The sequence below is a fragment of the Camellia sinensis genome, chromosome 4 (assembly GCF_055761805.1).
Source record: "Camellia sinensis isolate YWXY chromosome 4, ASM5576180v1, whole genome shotgun sequence".
NCBI classification, from domain to species: domain Eukaryota; kingdom Viridiplantae; phylum Streptophyta; class Magnoliopsida; order Ericales; family Theaceae; genus Camellia; species Camellia sinensis.
This window is the reverse complement of record NC_138964.1, coordinates 181,007,056-181,028,714: the sequence shown is the minus strand read 5'-3', so window position 1 is coordinate 181,028,714 and position 21,659 is coordinate 181,007,056. Positions and strand designations below refer to the sequence as shown.

Here is a 21,659-nt window from a genome sequence, read left to right as displayed (position 1 = left end):
TAATTTATCTAATGAGGGCAAAATTGGTATTTAAAAAAATTAAATTGCTGAAGTGAGAAATCTGTAATGAAACTTTACACCTCAGGGGAGATGTAATTTCCAAAAGGTGAGGGGAAACCGTAATAAATATAAACCTCAAGGGGTGTCAGTATAATTTACCCTTTATTTATTTATATATTATTAACAATTTAAAAATAAAAATAAAGTTACATCACTTGCCCACGTGTCCAAGTGTAGCAGACTGCTTTTAAAGAAGATTTCATTAGTTTTTTCACTTCCACCGTATGCATACCAGCACAATACCTACAATCTGAGTCAATAGCACCAATGTCCGAGTCAAGGCCTCACCGTGACTCACCTCTCTCAAACATAACCAAACCCACCTCATCTTCCTCCTCCTCCTCCAGTTTTCTACTACTATCTTTCATTGTTGTGGCACCTGTAATAGCCGGGGTGATTCTCTATCAACTCGACTCGTTCGACCCAGCTCCTATGCCGACTCACGAGTTCGCTCAGCACCCCGTGTTCGTGCCGAAGCAGAACTCTCGCATGCTTCAGGGTGCAGAGTTGATCGGAGTCGGGCAGTTGTTGGCACCCGAAGACCTTGCTTACGACCCGGACTGGGGCCTCGTCTATGCGGGTTGTGTTGATGGGTGGATCAAGAGAGTCTCGGTCAACGAGTCTGCGGATGACTCGGTGGTGGAGAACTGGGTTAACACGGGTGGTCGGCCTCTCGGACTCATTCTTGGACACAACAATGATCTCGTCATTGCCGACGCAGACAAGGTTTGTATTATTGTTATTTTTTCAAATATTTTGTTTTGTTATTCAGTTTTTGAAATCAAATTTTAATTTTTTTTTATTTTTAGTGATTTTTTTAATAATTTGATGAATTTTTTTATTTTATTTTTTACATGCATCTTATTTAAATCTACCAAAAAATAATGAATAGGTATGGAACAGTAGCCTACTGTAACTTTAGGATACAAGAGATAATATATACAAATTGAGAGACATTTACATATAAATTCTAATTTATGAATTTATACTCTATTAAATTGTAATTAAGTTTTTTTTACCATCAACTCTTATTAAATTTTAATAATCAAAATTATCCTTTAAATAATAATTGTTTATAATTTATAATTATATATAATATATAAAAAAACATGATGATTTGATATTTATTTTGATTTTCAAAATTTTAAAATATCAACTTTCAAATTGAAAAAATTAAAAAAAAAATGTGTAAAAAAAATTAATGTTTTTTAAAAAAAAATATTAAAAAAACTAAATTATTGTTTTATCCAAAATTAAAAATTTTGTATCTATAAAGGAGCATGATAATGGGACATTGATGCATACTATTGAATTTTAAAAAAATTTTTTTTAAAAAAAAATGATAATGTTCTCAATTTTAAAACTAAAAAAAAAAAATTTGATAATCTTTTGGATTTTATTGGATAGTTAAATCAAACCAATAAGTAAGAGAGTAAAAACGTTTAATCTCATACTCTATTTTTTTATTGGTTAGTGAAACAATTATCTGGAATATTATTATGCAAAATTAATCAATGTGTTTGATTTCAGTTTTCTAAATTGAGTTTTTTGAAAATTGAGTTTTTTATTTTTCGCATTTTTTTTTGTTTTTAGTGAATATTTTTTAAATTTTAAGCAATTTTTTACTTTTTTAACTGTACCTTACTTAGATGTATCTAAATAGTAAAATATTTGTAAAAAAATATTTTTAAAAATTAATAAATACACAAAATATGAAAAATGTACTGAATTTTTATTTTTATTTTTTGGTATTTAGTGTATTTTTTTTAAAAAAAATTCACAAATATTATATTTTTTAAGTGTATTTATGTTAGGTGTGTGTAAAAATTTTAAAAAAAATTGTTTAAAATATTAAAAAATAGACATTTTTTCATAAATCATTTTTCACCTATTTATATTCCATTTAGTTCACATTATTTTCTTATATTCTAATAAGTCTTATAGGTGACACAGTTATCAAAATACTCCTAATTCCGTGATGTAAATGTTCACACTATCAATATGAATGTTAACATGCCAACGTGAATATTCACATTATGAAATATGAATGTTCACATCACTAAATTGCTAATCATTCAAAAAATATTTGTAAGGGTAGAAATGTCCATAAAATACCTTAAATATAAGAATTAGGATTTGGTAAATCAAATATCCAAATAATAGGACTTATTAGAATACAAGAATATCTGATGGATTAATTGAAATACAAACACCTGAAAAAAGATTTTCTAATAAATTTCTCTAAAAAAATATTAAAAATATTAAAATACGAAAATTAAAAAGTAAAATTTTCTGAAAATTATTTTTTGAAAACCAGAACTAAACAAAGTGAATAATATTCTTAGTTTTAAAATTTGAGAAAAATTATAATATTTGTAATTTTACTAAATAGAATTTATTGGTTTAAAATTATTTAGATAAGATCTGAATTATCATAATATTTGTATTAACTATATTAGAAAAAAAAAGTCATACATTTATTGATAATTTTAACCCGCTTGCCAGCTAAATATTAAAAAAACAAATAGGAGAAACATACAAATGAATCTCTCAAATGATATTATTTTATGTTATTTTATTAATTGTTCCCTTTTCAGATCCATTAATTACGGTAGTTGTGTACAATGGCCCTGTTTGGTAGAGCTGTGGGAAAGTGCTTATAGCTTATGCGTAAACAGCTTATAGCTTATAACTTTCAGCTTAAGCTGATTTCCAGCTTATTCTTAAAGCATCTCCTGTCCCACTCAAAGAATAAGCTGATTTCTGACTTCCACAAAGCTATAAGCTATAAGCTATAAGCTAAACTAAACACATCAAAATAGCTTAAATTAAGCTGAAAGCTGAAATAAGCTGTAAATAATTTCTGCCAAACAGGCCCAATACTCCATTGACTGCTTAACTTTCCAATTTTTTCCTTCTCTCAAAAATAAAATAAAATAAAATAAATGTGTGCTTCACGTACATCTTCAATAACATCCCATTTGTGGTCTCATGTATATCCATATATAGCGCTACAAATTCATAAAATTTATTTAAAATTTTATTTAGAAAAATCAAAATATACTTCAGAATTAATTCAAGTGTAGGACTTACCATATTATAATTGGTTTGTTTGGGAAGTGAGTTGACTTTTTAATTTTTTGCTTATTTTTGTATGGATTAAAAAATTTTGGGTTGAATCTTTTAACTTATTTGACTTTTGTAAGAAAAAAAAAATGATTATAGTTTAGATATGACATTTTGTCTTATTAATTTTTTAATTTATTTTATCTTTTTATAACTAAATTAATTCCTAATCTCAAACAAACCTCTCAAACAAACCTCTTAACTAAATTAACTTATTTTATCTTTTTATCTAAACCAACTCTAAAGGATTAGCGGAACAATAAAGACTTAAAAATAAAATGTAAGGTTTAGAATTGACCGAACCATAAAAACTTAAGAATAAAATAAAAAATTTCAAATTTGAATTATTCTAAGAAATTATTAGAAGTTTTCCAGTGACCATATATTGATTTTAGATAAAGTTCTAAATATATATATATATATATGGTTAAATTTGTGGCATTGTTGTTTACGTATGGACCTACGGACAAGTGATGAAACCGAAGTGTTCGAGGCGTCGGCAAGAGGGCGAAAGGTTGATTTTTATATATCTATTTTTTTATTAAATTTGTGGCATTGTTGTTTACGTGTGGACTTATCAGGCATATTGTCGTTTACGTGTGTGCTTGCTTGTGCGCAAGTGATGAAACCGAAGTGTTGGAGGCGTCAGCAAGAGAGCCAAAGGTTTTTTTTCCCAACAATGTTTGGTGAAACGATATCGGTTTGATATATTTAAGCCACATAAATTCAAGTTATTAAATATATATATATTTTTTCTGGAGTTTGGTGTCTCTTCCGTTGGGAGATAATATGGCCTAACTAAGGCTCCATTTGGTAAGTCTCTCAAATTATAGTTTCACTTATTGATTTGAGTGTGATGTTTGTTTTGAGTTTTCAAATCATAATTCTACACTCATTTCTCAAAACTCAATTCAAAACATAATAATTACTTTTCAAAACTCATAACCAAACACATAATTCAAAACTATTTTCAAAACTCAATTCAAATCAATATTTTAATTTTGTTAAGATTTTAAATATTTTAATATTTAAATATGTTACATTTTTTTAATTTTTTAATTTTTTGAATATTTTTAAATATTTTAATTTTTTTGTTATGTATTTGGTTACGATTTGAGTGTAGAGTTGCGAAAGTAGTGTGAAATTTTGAGTTATGTGTTTAGTTATGAGCTTTAAAAATAACTTCTTAATTGAGTTTTGTTTTATGTATTTGATTACGATTTGAGTGTAGAATTGTTTTTAAATTTAAAATATTAAAATTTTAAATTATTTAAATTTTTACGATTTAAATTTTTTGAATATTCATTGTAATTTTTCACTTATTAAATTTTTTAGATTATTTAAATTATTTAAATATTTATGATTTAAATTTTTTGAATATTTATTTTGAAAAAAAAATTATTTCCTTTGTAGTATTTTCAATTAAAAAATTGATTAATGTTATTTTCTGTTAATAACAAAGTTTTTTAATTGAATTTTAAAAAGAGTTTGGTTATAAGTGTTGATCAGAATTTTCAATAGTGTGTTTTGTTATGAGTTATAACAATTTGAATTAAGTTTTGAAAACTCTTTTCAAAACTTATAACAAAACAAATTTTCTTACTTCACATGTCAAATCAAATTTTCAAAATTTAATTCCACACTGAATTCAACACTCTATTCAAAAATCATAACCAAACAAATTTTCTACACTCAAATCATAATTTCAAAACACACAAACTCAAAATACTACTCATATTATCAAATTATAATTAGAAAAATTTACCAAACGGAGACTAAGTATTTTATAAACTAAAGTTTTTGTGACTTAAATCGTTTATTTTTTAATAATTATTAAAAAAATATTTATGTCAAAAATCAAAATAATTAAATTTTGATAACTATATATTTGAATCATATTTATTTTAAAAAAATTGACGGTAAAATATAATTTCAAAAATAACTATCCATAGTAAATATATGTTTGAATCGCATTTATCTTAAAAAAATAGACGACAAATATAATTTTAAAAAGAACCATCTATTTTGTAAAGACAAATGTGATTCAAATATATTGATACCGAATTCAATCATTTTATATTTTACATAAATATTTTTCTCAACAAGTAATAAAAAGTTGGATTATCAAGATTGGGCTTATAATAGGCCCATTAAGCCCAAATGCTGTCTTAAGTTATATTCCCAATATGAGAAAGCCAAATCATTTTTTTATTGTTTATTTATGGATTTGATTTATATAATATACTCTCAAAGTGAGAGAGAATGTCCTAATTAATATAGGGGGATATTATACTCTCAAGAGAATGTCTCAATTAATATAGGAGGAATACGATCCACACGTAAATAGAGATAGTTGAACTACGGATTTCTTCATGAGGTGTAGGAATTCTTGCCAATCAGACAAACCCATTGGTTGGGTGTGAAGGGTTGAATTGAAAGGTTGGAAAAATCCAATTTGGAGCTCGTTAGAATGGGATTAAAATGGTCTTAAAAAATTGACAAAATACCAAATCTTATCCATGACAACAAGAAGGATCATCAGATGTTCACAACCACTGTATGTATGTTGCATCATTTGAAGATCAAGAATGTTTCTGTGAGTAATTTTAAATAAGTTAATTATAGTTTTTAATTTTATGTGTGATTCAAATTTTATTTTGGTCTCTGTGCGGGGAGCAGATATCCAGGCGAGCCCGCACTCCTTGTTTCCGAGCTCCGTTTCTATCTGATCACCGCGTGCACAACAGCGGTGAGCTACCCGGCGGTGTGTGGCCGGAAAACCCCTCCGACAATCAAGTTAGCACACATCTGAGGATAGAGAGAATGAGGAGTGAATGGAGTGTAAGTATTTCTCTTACCAAATGTCCGTCTCCACAGCATGGAGGGCAGAGACTTGCTTATATACCTTCTGTGCCCTAAATCTACTCCCAGTGATCTCTCGACACGTGGTTCTGCTTTCCCATCTGTCAGCACAAATCTTGCTGAACATCACCTAACCCGACTGCCAGCCCACTCTACTGGGAGCTCGGCAGCCGGGCTGAATCTTTTCGGCTGTCGACGGCCATGCTGTGTTCCATGCCTAATTGCTCCAAAAACTGAGATCCTTTCTAGCCATGCTCGGCAGCATTCCGGCGGAGCCGACCTTCAGACTGGTCGCACCGGTCAACCAAAGGTCATCCAGCCGGGCTTCTGGCACAAGCTTCTCAACCGGGCTAACGGTGCGCGCCATTGACTGAGCAACGTAAGTTGCGCGGTTATCACCTGCGCAGATCCAAGTGGCTCGGTCCATCTCTGAGCAGCCCCAACTCCAGGCAAATCCAAAGTTATCGCGGCCCAACGCACCATTGGGCCTCCAATTTGCTTGGCCTCTAACTCGGCCCATAACCGGCTCATAATTCTCCCTCTCAATTGCCCCTTAATTTCGTCCGCACAAGCGTGACCGGGATTACCAAATCTGACCGGTGTAACACTTCCTCGGTTCTCGGTTTGCAATACGGTGACCGGGCTACTTGACATGCTTGTCTTCAAAACTTGCCCGGTCGATGCCTCGATTCACCATCCTGTCTCTTCAGTACTGACGCCGCCGTCAATAGAGATGCGTGTCGTGGGTTGATTGGCCTCGAGTAGCTAAACATCACGTCCGTTCAGATTCAAATTTTTGGCGGTCTTATTCATCTCTATAAACACATTGAACTTTCTTTCATTTCAACCTTACCGACTCCCTCTCCTCCTTGTCGATCCAGAGCTTCTGCCTACGCTTGCTTGCCATTGTTGAGTTCGTCTTCGAAGAAGAAGACTTTGCCCTCTCCTGGTAAGCTCTCTGAACCCTTGTTATTACTGTTTTCGTTTAATATTTTTCTTCTTTATAGCACCAAATTCGTAGGTTTAGGGCCTCCCCCACCCAAAACCTTCAATGCCCCTTAGTTTCTTCACTGTTCTTCAATTTCCCTGATGAACAATGAAGATCTGGGGCGGACCAGGCTCCAGATCTTCATTCGATCCAAAAAATTACTCAGACCGAGCAAATCTTTAGTTTGTCCCAACCTTAGGAGAAACCGGGGTAGCAAAAAGGACTTGGCCGCTCGACCGGGCTAATCTCTGGTTCGCTCGAGCGACCGAGCTCCTTGGCTAACATTTATGACCGAGGTGGTTTGGCACAATCCACGGCCGAGCTCAACTCTAGCTCATTTTGCGCGACCGCGCTCCCACTTGCAATTACCCTCCGTTTTCCTGCAGAGTCCAAGGGGACCAAAGACCAATCCTGAGGCTCTCAAGGACCGAGCAGCCATTAATTCCCAGCCTGTGCCAAACCACCTCAGCCGAGCTAGATTAGTCAGTCAAACATGGGAAAATTCCGCTTCCTTGTGGATACACCTGCTGCCTTGGCTACCTTCAGGGAAGAATACAGTATCCCGGCAGACGTCCACATAGAGCTCGCCGAGATAGAAACAACCCTTTGGGGCAGGCTTGACCAATGCCCTTTCACCGTGCTGTCAGTAATTGAAGAAGGCCTTTGCTTCCCGGTCAACCCTCTGATGACCGAATTTCTGCGCCGCACCGGGCTAGCACCCACCCAAGTTTTGACCAACACCTATCGAATAATCAATGGTGTGCACGAGCTAAACAACCGGCTAGGAACAAACTTAGGTTTAGCCGAGATACTTCGACAATACACCCTTGGGCACACCGGCGACGGCCTGGCCTATTATTTAAAAATAAGACCGGGTAAAGAGAAGATAGTAACCGGCACCCCGAACAAGGACTTACATGATGACGACTTCTTCTGGGTGTCTGGCAATTATGAAACAGCCGACGTACCGGGCTGGTTCATCAGAAAGAACTTTGGTTCCACATGTAAGCCGCGCTAATTTGCTCGGTTAAGTCCCTGCTTTCAACATTCTGTACTTACTATTTTTCCTGTTTCTTTTGCAGCAATTCAAGCATTGCAATCCAACTACCAATATCCCAACGTTGAAGCCATCCGAACCGTGCTCCGTTACAGCCACCGGGATTGTAACGAGTTGCTCGGCTGCACTCCAACCTACAGATACTCAGCTCCACGCCGGAGCAAAGTTACAGGCTTTCTCCGTGCTCCAACACCTCCTCCGGACCCAACTCTACTGGACGTGCCACTAATTCGACTGACCGAAGAACAAGAGATGGCAAAACGAAGCCGCATCAAGAACTTCCTAACAGCCACCTCAGCCGAGATACCGAGCATCACCACACACTCTCAAGCTGCCGGACAATCCAGCGGCCCCGTGGTCGCCTTGGCATCTCCAGGTGCCGGGCAACCGAGACAAGAAGCTCGCCGGGCTGGCAAAAGGCCTCGCGTAGACCCATCCGCCAGGCTGGTTGCCGAGCTAACCACCAAACAACCCATCGTCACTGTCGACCCAACACCACCGTGGCGATCGCAGTGGAAGCACCGGGGAAAGGACATATCGGCTACCGCTTCCATCAAGGGCAACAAAGAGCACCTGCTCGCCTTTGACCTTTCCAAAGCCCTTCTCCTACCGAGCGACGTGGTCGGCAGCGACCACGTTCCTGACACCCGATTGGTGAAATTTTCTGTTAAGTCCATGGCCAGAGTAAGTCTCAATCTTCTCTAAAATTTTTACCAAGTGTTTGCACGGTTTCTTCTCTGATCAGACTTTCTTCTTGCAGGCCATCCAGAAGCAACACTTGGTCATGGAGTGAATCCATCGATTGCGGCAGAAGGCGAATGACACTGCCGGCCAAGTCTAGAGTCTGCAGACCGAGCTCGGCCGAGCAAAGTCCTCACTTCAAATTGCCAATGCTGACAACAACAGGTTGCTCGGCTAGTTTGAGGAGGCCAAGAAGAAGAGAGATGAGCTCCAAGCCGAGCTGGACGCACTCAAGGCGTCAAGGGAGAAGGAATGCGGAGATGCCAACAACGCCGGCTTCAAGGAAGCCGAGGACAGCTACAAGAAGCAGGTCTTCGCAACTTAAGACATTTTATTTCAAAGCGGGCTGGAAGTCAGCCTACGAACATCTCGATCAAGGTCCTGACACCGATGTGTTTGCCGCTCCCCCGGCTGCCTTCCTACCGGTCTACCTCGTGCCCTATGCCAACGACGTCTTCAGCGTGTTGCAAGCTGAGGCCGAGGAAGAGCTTGCCAAAGAAACTGAGGTCAATGCCGAGGAGGGAAGCGGCCAGGAGCAGCCCGGAGAAACTGAGACCGGTGTCCAAGAGCGAACAACGGTCGACTTGGAAGCAGCTGATGACGAATTCTCCAATCTTTCCCCCCTTGTGTAGTTTTCTTTCATTTTTTGCTTTGCACATGTAACCGGGCTCTTTGCCCCTCCTTTTGTACTTTTCTGTTTAATTAATGAAAAAGATCTAGTTTTACCAAGTGTTTGCACGGTCCTAGAGCTGAGTAACTTCAACTGGACAGAATATGTTGGCAAGACAAATTTCATTAATTAAGTCATATAACCGGAATAAATCATCTCGGTAGTACACCCAGAGTCGAGAAAAACATCAATTTTGCAATCGGACTGAACATCTCGGTTGAGAGTACCTAAGTTAAACAAAACATCAACTTTGTAACCGGACTAATCATCTCGGTTAAGAGTACCTAAGTTGAACAAAACATCAACTTTGCAACCGGACTAATCATCTCGGTTGAGAGTACCTAAGTTGAACAAAACATCAACTCTTTTAACTGGAGTGAACATCTCGGTTGAGAATACCTAAGTTGAACAAAACATCAATTTTGCAACCGGGCTAATCATCTCGGTTGAGAGTGCCTAAGTTGAACAAAACATCAACTTTGCAACCGGAGTAAACATCTCGGTCGAGTATACGCAAAACTCAAAGTAACAAAAAATGCCAAGGCAAAGATGAGTCACTTCTATATATTGACAAAAATGAATATTACATGAAGTGTAAGGCAAAAAATTTCTTTGCACAAAAAAGAGGGCAAAAACTAGAAATAATACAACTTGAGGTTGGCTGCATTCCATGGCCGGGGTATTCCTCTACCATCTAAGTCTTCCAAGTGATATGCCCCCTTGCCCGCTAGACCGGTTATCTTGTAAGGTCCTTCCCAATTTGCCCCTAGTTTGCCTTCGCCTGGCACTAGGGTATTGCCCATGACCTTCCGCAAGACCCAATCGCCCACTTTGAACGGTCTGGGGTGCACGGATTTGTTGTATTTCCTTGAAAGCTCTTGTTGGTAGGCGGCCATATGGATAAGAGCCTTTTCCCGGTGTTCTTCCACTAGGTCCAATTCCAAGGCCATGGCTTCAGCGTTCAGCTCGGGCTCAAAACTTTCACTTCTGAGGGTGGGCATACCAACTTCCAAAGGGATGACCGCCTCCATGCCATATGCCAAAGCAAAAGGAGTTTCTCCGGTAGATCGCCGCGGGTTGTTCGGTATGCCCAAAGGACACTGGGGATTTCCTCAGCCCACTTTCCTTTGGCTTTCTCAAGCCTCTTCTTCAGTCCATCAAGAATGGTCTTGTTCGAAGCCTCGGCTTGACCGTTGGACTGCAGGTAAGCCGGAGTAGAGTTGTAGAATTCAATTTTCAAATCTTCACAAAACCCTCTGAATACGCGACTGTCGAACTGGGTGCCGTTATCAGAGATCAGAATTTTGGAGATGCCAAACCGCGTGACCACATTCTGCCAGACAAATCGCTTCACGTCTTTCTCCTTGATTGTTTCCAAAGGCTCCGCTTCAACCCATTTGGTGAAGTAGTCTGTGGCCGCGATGAAGAACTTCCGGTTGCCTGGTGCTGTTGGGAGCGGTCCCACTATATCTAGCCCTCACATCGCGAAGGGCCAAGGGCTAGTGAGGGGAAGGAGTGCCCTGGCCGGCTGGTGGATCTGGTGGGCAAATTTCTGGCATTTCTCACTCTTGCGAACATATTTCTAGGCGTCAGCTTGTATGCACGGCCACCAGTAGCTTTGCGAAATAGCTCGGTAAGCCAAGGACCTACCCCCTATATGACTGCCACAGATGCCTTCGTGTATCTCGCAAAGGAAGGCTTCCACGCTGCTAGGGTGCACACACTTCAGGTAGAGGCCGGTGAAAGACTTCTTGTATAAAGCGCCTGATGGAGATAGCTAAAACTGCTCAGACTTCACCCGCACTTTATGCGCTTCTTTCTTGTCGGCTGGAAGGGTCCGTTCTCTGAGAAAGAGGATTATGGGGTCTATCCAAGAAGGACCTAGCTCGGCACAGAGTACTTCTGTCTGCCCAGCTTCCTCAATGCTGGGCCTCGGAAGGAATTCAATCAAAAAGAGGGTTGGGAGATGTGCTGTCAACCATAGAAGCAAGGCCGGCCAACTCATCTGCTCGGCCGTTGTCTTCTCGGCCAATCTGTTGGACCCTGATCGCCTGAAATCGCTTGATGAGGTCTCTGACCAGAGCTTGGTACTTCATCATTCTGTCATCCTTTGCCTCGTAAACCCCAGAAACTTGGTTAACCACAAGCTGGGAGTCACTGTAAACCATTAGTTCGGATGCTTGCATCTGAAGCGCGCTCTTGAGACCGGCCAATAACGCTTCGTACTCGACCTCATTGTTAGATGCTGGGAAGCCAAGGGTGATAGAATGTTCAATAGTCAGTCCGTCTGGCAAAATAAGGACTATACCCAGCCCGGCACCGTGACAGTTCGAGGCTCTATCAACAAAAAGTTTCCACATTTCGCCGACAAAGAGCTTCCAACACTCTGAGGGGTCCTGAGAAGCTTGAAGGTTGATGGGATCACGATTGCTCGGCTGTTCGGCTTCCGGTCCCAAGCTGAGCGGTTCCACTTCAGCCCCCATTGGTGATTCGGCGCCGGACTTAGCAAGTTGATCCACAATGCTTAAGTCCGTAGGCGAATCGCCAGGTTGCAGTATTATGCCGGCCGCAGGCTTTGGGCTGAGCGGTTCCATTTCTTCCCTCCGCGGTGATATGGTGTCGGATGAAGTGGGTTGGTCAGTGACAGCCAACTCCGCCATCGCATCACCGGGTTGTAGTACCGTATTAACTGAAGGGGCTTCGGCAGGGTGCGCAAGCTCCGCGTCGCCAATGCTGCCAAGCTGTGGTATTTCGGTTGAGCTTGCATTCATTTCTTCATCTGCCACGGCAATATCGACCGGGCATGCTGGATGAGTTCTAGGTGAGAATTCAGCAACGAAATCGGCCAGAGTCTGGGCTTTTATGGCTGTGCACGGCTGGAACTTTACATCAAACTGTCCCAATTCGACCGCCCACTTAAGAATCCGACCGGAGAAGTCTGCTCGTTCGAACAAAGCTTTGAGAGGGAACTCGGTCAAAACGATGATGGTATGGGCATGGAAATAGTGTGCCAACTTCCTTGAAGCCATCATTAATGCTAACGCAAGTTTTTCCAGCGGCAGGTACCTCGACTCTACCGGTAGCAAGGTTTTGCTGACGTAGAAGATGGGTAGATGTTTGATTCTTTCCGACCGGACAAGCACTGCATTGACTGTATGCTACGATACGGCCAGATAAAGGTAAAGTTCTTCTCCAGGTTTCGGTGTGACCAACAACGGCGCGGAAGACAAATACTCCTTGAGCTCGGCCAAAGCCCGATCACACTCTTTATCTCATGAGAACTTTGATTTCAAGGCTTGAAAAAAAGGGCGGCAGCGATCTGATGATCGGCTTATAAATCGGTTAACCGCGGCGGCCATTCCGGCCAGATGCTGCACATCCTTAGCCGAGCTAGGCTGTTTTAGCTCTTGCACAGCTCGGATTTGTGTAGGGTCTGCTTCGATACCTCGGTTCGTGACTAGGAAATCCAAAAATTTTCTGGATCCCACGCCGAAGGCACACTTAAACGCATTCAGGCGTAGCTTGTGCTTTTTGAGAATGACGAACACTTCGGCCAAATCGGACAAATGGTCTGCTTGATGCCGGCTCTTAACCACCATATCGTTAATATAAGCCTCCATTGTCCGGCCTAGCAGAGGAGCGAACATCTTGGTTACCATCCTTTGAAAAGTTGCCCCTGCGTTCTTCAAACCAAAAGGCATGACTCGGTAGCAGAATAGTCCCCTTGGTGTAGTAAACGAGGTAGTCTCTCGGTCGGGCCCATGCATGGCAATCTGATGGTAGCCGCGGTAGGCGTCCAAGAAACTGAGCCTGTTATGTCTAGCCGTTAAGTCCACAAGCTGGTCTATTCTAGGCAAAGGGAAGCTATCTTTCGGACAAGCTCGGTTGACGGTCTTGTAGTCAACACAAACTCGTCACTTCCCATTCTTCTTGGGCACCACGACCGTGTTTGAAATCCACTGAGGGTAGTGCACTTCCTGAATTGCTCGCGCCTCAAGCAAGTTCTTCACTTCTTCCGCAACTACCCCGGCGTGATGCAGCGCCGATCTCCTTGTGCGCTGAATGACCGGCTTTGCTCAGGGGAAGACATTGAGATGACGGCATATAAAACTTGGATCGAGATCGGGCATGTCGTAAGGTGACCATACGAAGACTTCGATATTGGCCATCAAAAATTCAACCATGTCGGTCCTTTCTTGGGCTGTAAGGCTTGAGCCGAGCAAGAAGAACCTGTCCGGATGCTCTGTATCGATGCGCACTTCCACCAATTCCTCAACAGCTTTGTTCTCGGCCTTGGTGCCCACATCTTCAAGGACTCCCCGGTCTCCCGGTTCCTCAATCATTTGAACGAAGCCTTTGGCAGCTCGGCTCCCGTTGACCGCCGCATCGACATGACTTGATCGCCCCAAATCTCCTCGATTGCCCCCATAACCGAGGGAAACCTCAACACCTGGTGATAGGTCGACGCTACGGCTTGCATAGCGTGAAGCCATCCCCTTCCAAGGATCAAATTATAAGTGGATGGCACTTGCAACACCTAGAACTCCACTTGTTTGACAACGGATCCTGCTTTGACCGGTAGGATAATCTTTCCCAAAGGCCACTCCGGTTGTCAGTTGAAACTAACCAGTGGCGAAGTTGCCGGGGCCAAATCTGTATCCCAGAGCTTGAGCTGTTTGAAAGCGTCGTAGTACATGATCTCGACCGAGCTTTCCTGATCGATCAAGATCCGTTTGACATCGAATTCTTTGACGCGGAGTGTTACCACTAGGGTATCGTTGTGCGGCGTCTGAATACGCTCTAGGTCTCTTGAGGAGAAACTGATCACGTCTTTCTCTTCGGTCTTCCCCCTTTTGATTGCAGGCTGAACCGACAAAACTTCCCTCATGTGTTCTGCCTTCTTAATCATTTCTCGGAGCTCGCATACACGCGTCGGTTCCACTATGCCGTGGATGACATTAATAACCCCTTGGGGAGGCGCATCTCGGTCATCCGGTCCCCGCGGATCAACCGGTGCTTGATTGGCCTTCACGTCGCCATCAATGTAAAAGTCCAAGTGTCCGGCTGCGACTAGCTCTTCCAAGTGTTGCCTCAAAGGCAAACAATCCTTTGTCTGATGGCCTCGCTCCCGGTGAAACGTGCAACGGTACCACAGATTGAAGCCCTTCTGTCCGTCGCCTAACTTAGCAGGAAACCGGACATACTCCTTGTCACGGATTTCACTAAGTATGCGATAGATTGGAATCTTAAAGACCGTGGTGATGCCTGTCCTTGCCTTCAACCTTCTGTTAGCATCGGCTACGTCATCCCAGGGGTAGTCATCCCGGTCATTCCGACGTCCCCTACCGCGGTTCTTGTGATTAGTGCCACGGTCTGATTCCTCAACGCGGTCGCTGGATCGGCCGGACTCCTGCCCGACCGCGTGCACTTTGCCAGCTGACTGCTTGTCTGTCGTTATCGGAGTTGCCTTCACGGTAGATGCTGACGCATCATCCTCCACTCGGATGTGCTCATTGATGCGCTACATTAGCTGGCCCATGGATGTCGGCTGGTGCATGGTAAGCGAGTCCCGCAGTCTATGTCCGATCGGGAGACCACGCTTGTATTGTGTGATTGCAAGGTTAGTCGGGCAATCCAAAATCTCGTTGAAGGTCTCCCAATATCTGGAGTTGTATGCCTTCAATGTATCGCTCGGTTCCATCTTGACACTCAGGAGGTGATCAACTTCCTTTGGTGTTTTGGTGTTGGTTTTGAAGCGCGTCACAAAGGCTTCAGCCAACTGCTGCCACCTTTTAATGCTCCCCTCCGGCAGCCTCTCGAACCATTTCAAACCCAGCTCGCCCAAACTCGACGGGAAGATCAAGCACATAAGAGGGTCATTTCGCCTATGTCCGGCCATGACCTGTCGGAAATGACTTACACGCATATACGGGTCGGTTTTTCCGTCATAGAACGTGAACTTTGGCTGGTGGAAGCCCGCAGGAAGCGGTACGGTCTCGATATCCACGAAAATGGAGTGGCACTCAGCCTTGCCAAGTCTATATCTACAAGGAGAGGCGCGGCTGGGCGGGGTAGAGGCATTCCTACCTCCTCGCTGGCGTGAACCCCATAGGATAGCCGCTGGAACGCCGGCATCCTTTGAGCCTCCCGCCGGCGAGTCCATTCCTTCAAAACTGTCCGTAAATCCTCTGAATGAGCAGAATAAGAATACCTCGACGTCGTCGCCGGACGTGAGGGTCGGTAGGTACTATCTTGCGCGTTGGATTTTTCTTCGTACGCGTCAGAATCTCCAACCTTGTAACTTCTGGTGATTGAGATAGACGGTGTACGCCGCTGGCTCTGACTGCTTGAACGGCGGGGTTAGGTGCGTTCACTATGGTCTCCCTCTCCAGCTACACCCTTTCCTTTGACATGCCGCTTCAGCTCCTCCATCTCCGCCGCCATCCGCCGGATGACGGCGTCCTGGTCCCTTAACTTGTGTTCCAGACATCGGGTATGTGATTCTCTCTGTCGCCGATGACCGTCTGGGCTCCATGAATGACCATAACTTCTTCCGCGCTTATCCCGTGCATCTCTTGAATGTCCTCTTGGAGAAATCTCCAGGTCCGCCATCGGAGGAATGATGGTGGGATGTCCTTCTCTCCGTCTGCCCGACTCCGGGGTAACTCCATCGACGGCGGACAACGGAATCTCCTCGATGTTCGCCATGGATGGCGATCAGATGAGCCTGGAAGACAAGGTTTTGTCTGTCGACTTCCCACAGACGGCGCCAATTGTGCGGGGAGCAGATATCCAGGTGAGCCCGTACTCCTTGCTTCCGAGCTCCGTTTCTATCCGATCACCTGCGTGCACAACAGCGGTGTGCTACCCGGCGGTGTGTGGCCGAAAAACCCCTTCTACGATCAAGTTAGCACACACCTGAGGATAGAGAGAATGAGGAGTGAATGGAGTGTAAGTATTTCTCTTACCAAATGTCTGTCTCCACAGCATGGGGGGCACAGACTTGCTTATATACCTTCTGTGCCCTAAATCTACTCCCAGTGATCTCTCGATATGTGGTTCTGCTATCCCATCTGTCAGCACAAATCTTGCTGAACATCACCTAACCCGACTGCCAGCCCACTCTACTGGGAGCTCGGCAGCCGGGCTGAATCTTCTTGGCTGTCGACGGCCATGCTGTGTTCCATGCCCAATTGCTCCAAAAACTGAGATCCTTTCTAGCCATGCTCGGCAGCATTCCGGCGGAGCCGACCTTCAAACTGGTCGTACCGATCAACCAAAGGCCATCCAGTCGAGCTTCTGGCACAAGCTTCTCAACCGGGCTAACGGTGCGTGCCATCGACCTAGCAACGCAAGTTGCGCGGTTATCACCTGCGCAGATCCAAGTGGCTCGGTCCATCTCTGAGCAGCCCCAACTTCGGGCAAATCCAAAGTTATCGCGGCCCAACGCACCATTGGGCCTCCCATTTGCTCGGCCTCTAACTCGGCCCATAACCGGCTCATAATTCTCCCTCACAGTCTCCATAGATTAAAATTGAATAATTTAGTCTCTATTCTTTAAATCTAGTTTCAGATTGGTCATTCTATTCAAGTTGAAGGTTAAAGTTAACGATTTTGGAACACTTATCAATCTCCTAAGACGCACACGTAGAAAAAAAATAATAATGAAAATTTGGATGAAAACAAATTGAGAGTGGATTTAAAGCATAGAGATTAAATTGTTCAAAGTGTAGGAATTTAATTGTTCAATTTGAAATTATAAGAATGGTCCAGCTTGTCTCAAGTTGAGATTAAGACTGGACCCGTTCAGTCCGGTCCATTGGCTCATTTTTTGAACTCGTTTTGATAATCCGAACCGTTCAATGTATAGAATTCGTCGAGTACTATATGCTTGTAAAAAATCACGTTGATCGGATATCGATAGCTAACCAAAACAATTTTGTATTAAAAAAAAATAGACGATGAACAAATTAGCGGTTGACAAAAAACTGTTTTGATCATATAACTATCGATATCCGATTAACGTGATTTTTTACAAACATATAGTACTCGACGAGTTGTACACATTAAACCATTCATATTATCAAAATGGGACCCGTGGTGGGCCCTCACGGGTCCAACAACACCGTCCAGTCCGATCTCGGACTGGACCAAAACCAAGGCCTTATAAGAATTAAAGTAAAATTTAAATAAAAATGCAAGAGTTAAAAGTGTAATTAACTCTTTTAAATGATGTTTTCGATGTGTCACTAATACACCGTAACGTTAATATATTGAAGAGTCAGGTAAAGGGGCACAATTAAATTCATCAAATCTTTACTTACAAATGTGTAATGGAGCTGATTTTAATCCCAAAACTTTGATACATCCTTACCATCATAGCATTATTTAAGCCTCGTTTGGGAAGTGGGTTAACTTTTTGACTTTTTTTGTTATTTTAGCCTGGTGTTAAAAAATTTCGTTTGAGAAGGACTTTTGGCTTTTTTGGTTTTTTTGACTTTTGTTTTAGAGAAAGAATATAATGATTATGAATTGGATGTGATGTTTTGTCTTATTGGACTAAAAAACCTATTTTATTTTTTGTGACTATTTTAGCCAAAAAAGCCTGGCTTTTTTCGTCCCAAAGGTTTGAAAAATAATAAGAGTATGAATGTATGATGCATATTTAAAGTGGACTTACGTGTAGGTCTTAATAAATAGATTTATTGTTTAATAAATCTTATGATAATTAATGACATTTTTCATTAAAAATTGTCATAAAAATGTCACTAATTGTTTAAAAATTGTCATAAAAATGTCACTAATTATAAGTTTTAGCGACATTTTAAAAAAATTATCATAAAAAAGTCGCTAATTTTTAACTTTCAGCAACAGTTTGAAAAATTCGTCACAAAACAATATCACTAATTGAAAGTTTTAGCGACAATTTATAAAAATTGTGATTAAAAAAAGTCACTAATTATCAATTTTTTGTGACATGTAAAAAAATCATCACAAAAAATTATTTTTAGCGATGATTTTACTGAAACTTATTTTTAATAGAATTTGATAAGAAGTAAATCAAACTATTATAATGTATTGATAGTTTATCCTATTTTAATTTGGTGAAATATAGGTCACATATAGAATGAATCCAAGTCACATATTTTAAATTTTAGATACTTTTTTGAAAGTAATTTTTTGAGTAAACTATCAATCAATCCCTCAAACTTTGTCTAGTTTTTGGATATAACCGTCAAACCTTTGATTATTTCTTTTGATTATTCTGGGCTATTTTGAGAAGTGGGTTAAAAGTCACTTTCCCGCTTTTAACTCACTTTCCTCTCTCACAAAAAAATCAAAAAAAGTTAAAAAAATAACTTTTAACTATCTTTCCAAAATACCCCTCTATCTGGGCCCCAACTTTTTTTTTGTAGATTCAATGTGACCCTTAACCTTTTCATTGTTTCTATTTATGCCCTCAAATTCTAATAATTAAGTTAATGTACTATAGTTTGTAAATAGATGTAGGAAAAACTATTGTGCACTTTCTAATTTACTAAATTTTAATATTTTAACTAAGAAAATGGTAGTTTAAATGTGTGAAGGAAAAATACATAGCAAAAATTACTAAAAAGTAAAATTATATACCTTTTATGACAGAATAATAATTCCCTCTAAATAGGTTCATTATTTAACCAAAGGCACTTTAATATTAATTCCCATCAGCTGCCCTCCCACTCGAAAAGGATTTTTACACAAAAAATATTTATTACTTTAATTACAATTTGAACAAAATATTTACTAAAATTTAAGAGGAACTCATGCTCATTTGTTGAAATTGAATGTTTATGGTCCCAAAATGCAGTCAATTGATTTACTATATTCTTGCTAGCATACCATTTGGCTATACTTTTTACAAAAGTAACAGATTGCATATAAAATCTTAAATTGAACACTCATTATTTTAAAAATGTGACTACCACATCATCCTATTAGCTTTCTATATAAATTTTTATTTGCAAATCATTTTTCAATTCAAAATGCCCCAAACAAGAGCGATTCCATAAAATCAAGAAGAATTTGTATAGGTAATGAATGGCATCGTTATTGATTGGGCTAGTTCAATTAATCACTCTTGTTATTATGCACCTAGCAAAAATACTTAGAATATGAACGTATGAAGTATATTTAAACTTGATGTGTCAGAGATAATGAATTTGACTCACACATTTTATATTTTGGAGACTTTTTTAAATAATTTTTTATGTGTGCATAATATTGATGATTTAAGAAGAAATTGAGTTTGTTTACATGATGTGCAAATTTTTATTTGCTACACATATAATGCAAGTTAATATTATAATAATATGTTGTTTCTCAAACCCATGGTAAATATATACATATAACATGTGCTTTGTTTAACAAAATTTATGGGTGTAGGGGTTGTTGAAAGTAACTTCAGATCGCACGATTGAGCTGTTGACAGATGAGGCTGAGGATGTGAAATTCAAGTTAACAGATGGTGTTGATATTACAAAAGACGGTATGATTTATTTCACAGATGCATCATACAAATATAGTTTAAAGGAGTTCATATGGGACATTTTGGAGGGTAGACCATACGGTAGATTCATAAGCTATGATCCATCAACAAAAGAAACCAAAGTGTTGGTCCGCGACCTCTACTTTGCTAACGGAGTAGCAATCTCACCAGATCAAAGTTTTGTAATCTTCTGTGAAACCCCAATGTAAGTCTTTCCCTCACAAAGTACTGTTAGCATTTTCAGTCAAAGCTTGTTTGTATTGTGAGTAGGCTACATTTAGGATATTGTTTACTCATTTGCATTTTGTAAGTAAAAATTTGCAGGAGGAGGTGCAAAAGGTACTACATACAAGGTGAAAAGAGGGGTGATGTTGATATATTTATTGATAATTTGCCTGGCATGCCTGACAACATACGGTATGATGGAGAAGGCCAATATTGGATTGCATTACCCACGGTAATCAAATTTATGCGTTTTATTAACTGAAATCATCCCCTTTGACAGTAATATATGTTTGAAATTCCTGCATTCAAATTGATATATATACTACTTTTAAAACGAGCTGAACAACACTAGATCAACATATATTTTATACTTTTTGATTAAAGAGAAGCAATGGGTCTTGTAATGGAGATCATGTAATAACTAGTTTGACATGTCCTTGCTCATTCACTGCTTTAAATTTTCTTCATGCATAACGTCTATGATTTTGAATAAATGCGGGTAACATTTTTACTGATGGCATGGTTCATGGAATTTTGGCAGACAACTACACTGTCTTGGGATCTAGCACTGAGATATCCTTTTATCAGAAAAGTTTTGGCAATCATGGAGAGGTACATAGGGCGACCGCATATGGAGATAAATGGTGGGTTTTTGGCTGTTGATTTGGAAGGAAAACCGATTGCCCACTATTATGATCCTAAATTATCACTAGTTACTACTGGGATAAAGATTGCAGACTATTTATATTGTGGTTCCATCACATATCCATACATCATCCGCCTCAATTTGACTCAACATCCTGCTGTAGCAGTATAGGAAGAAGTTCTAAATAACCACCAGAGTCAAGTAGTTTCTTTTATTGAAATGTAGATGGAACTATGGAAGCTTCAAAACAAATGCAAATTGTTGGGCTGTGGCTTATACATGGTATCATTTGTATTTTGGAGCATGTTTCATAGTTTATAAGGTTACTAAAGACTTTAGCAATTCCTTGTACTATGTGAAATTCATGATATTACAAATCAAGTGAATGCTTACCTGCTGGTAAATCTAACTGCTTACAAAATGCACATTCCATACCAAAATACTAGGCAAAATTATCTCCTTGTCACCCGTTAGCCTCAGAATACTATTACCTTGATTTACATTATTTGATCCATTTTCTAACAACTTAATTTTTAAAACAATTGATGATCAAACATGGCGTCAGAAATTTGGTTCCATGAGATCTTTCATTCAAGTATTTTCACTTACACTATGCACTTAATTCTACTTATCTTTGTTCCTTGTTCTTTTAGTTTGTTTGTCTTTTCACATGCGAAAGTTATTGCATGCATGCGAGAGGGAGTTTGAGTTGATATATATTATCAGATATTTTCTTAATAATTTAAATTTTTGAGATAA

At 40.0% G+C, this 21,659-nt stretch overlaps 1 protein-coding gene and 1 long non-coding RNA gene across 2 annotated transcripts; both read left to right on the top strand.

Annotated features, from left to right (window-relative positions):
- The first annotated feature begins 190 nt into the window (after nucleotides 1-190).
- Nucleotides 191-21,304, top strand: LOC114293251 (protein STRICTOSIDINE SYNTHASE-LIKE 5). Its single transcript, XM_028237293.2, has 4 exons — nucleotides 191-786; nucleotides 19,927-20,234; nucleotides 20,354-20,486; nucleotides 20,796-21,304. The coding sequence occupies exons 1-4, from the start codon at nucleotides 328-330 to the stop codon at nucleotides 21,069-21,071; spliced, it is 1,176 nt and encodes a 391-aa protein (XP_028093094.2). The 5' UTR covers nucleotides 191-327; the 3' UTR covers nucleotides 21,072-21,304.
- On the top strand, nucleotides 8,119-9,561 carry LOC145789739 (uncharacterized). The gene is made up of 2 exons (XR_014328022.1): nucleotides 8,119-8,777; nucleotides 8,854-9,561. It is a non-coding gene; the product is annotated as an uncharacterized LOC145789739 (long non-coding RNA).
- Nucleotides 21,305-21,659: the final 355 nt, after the last annotated feature.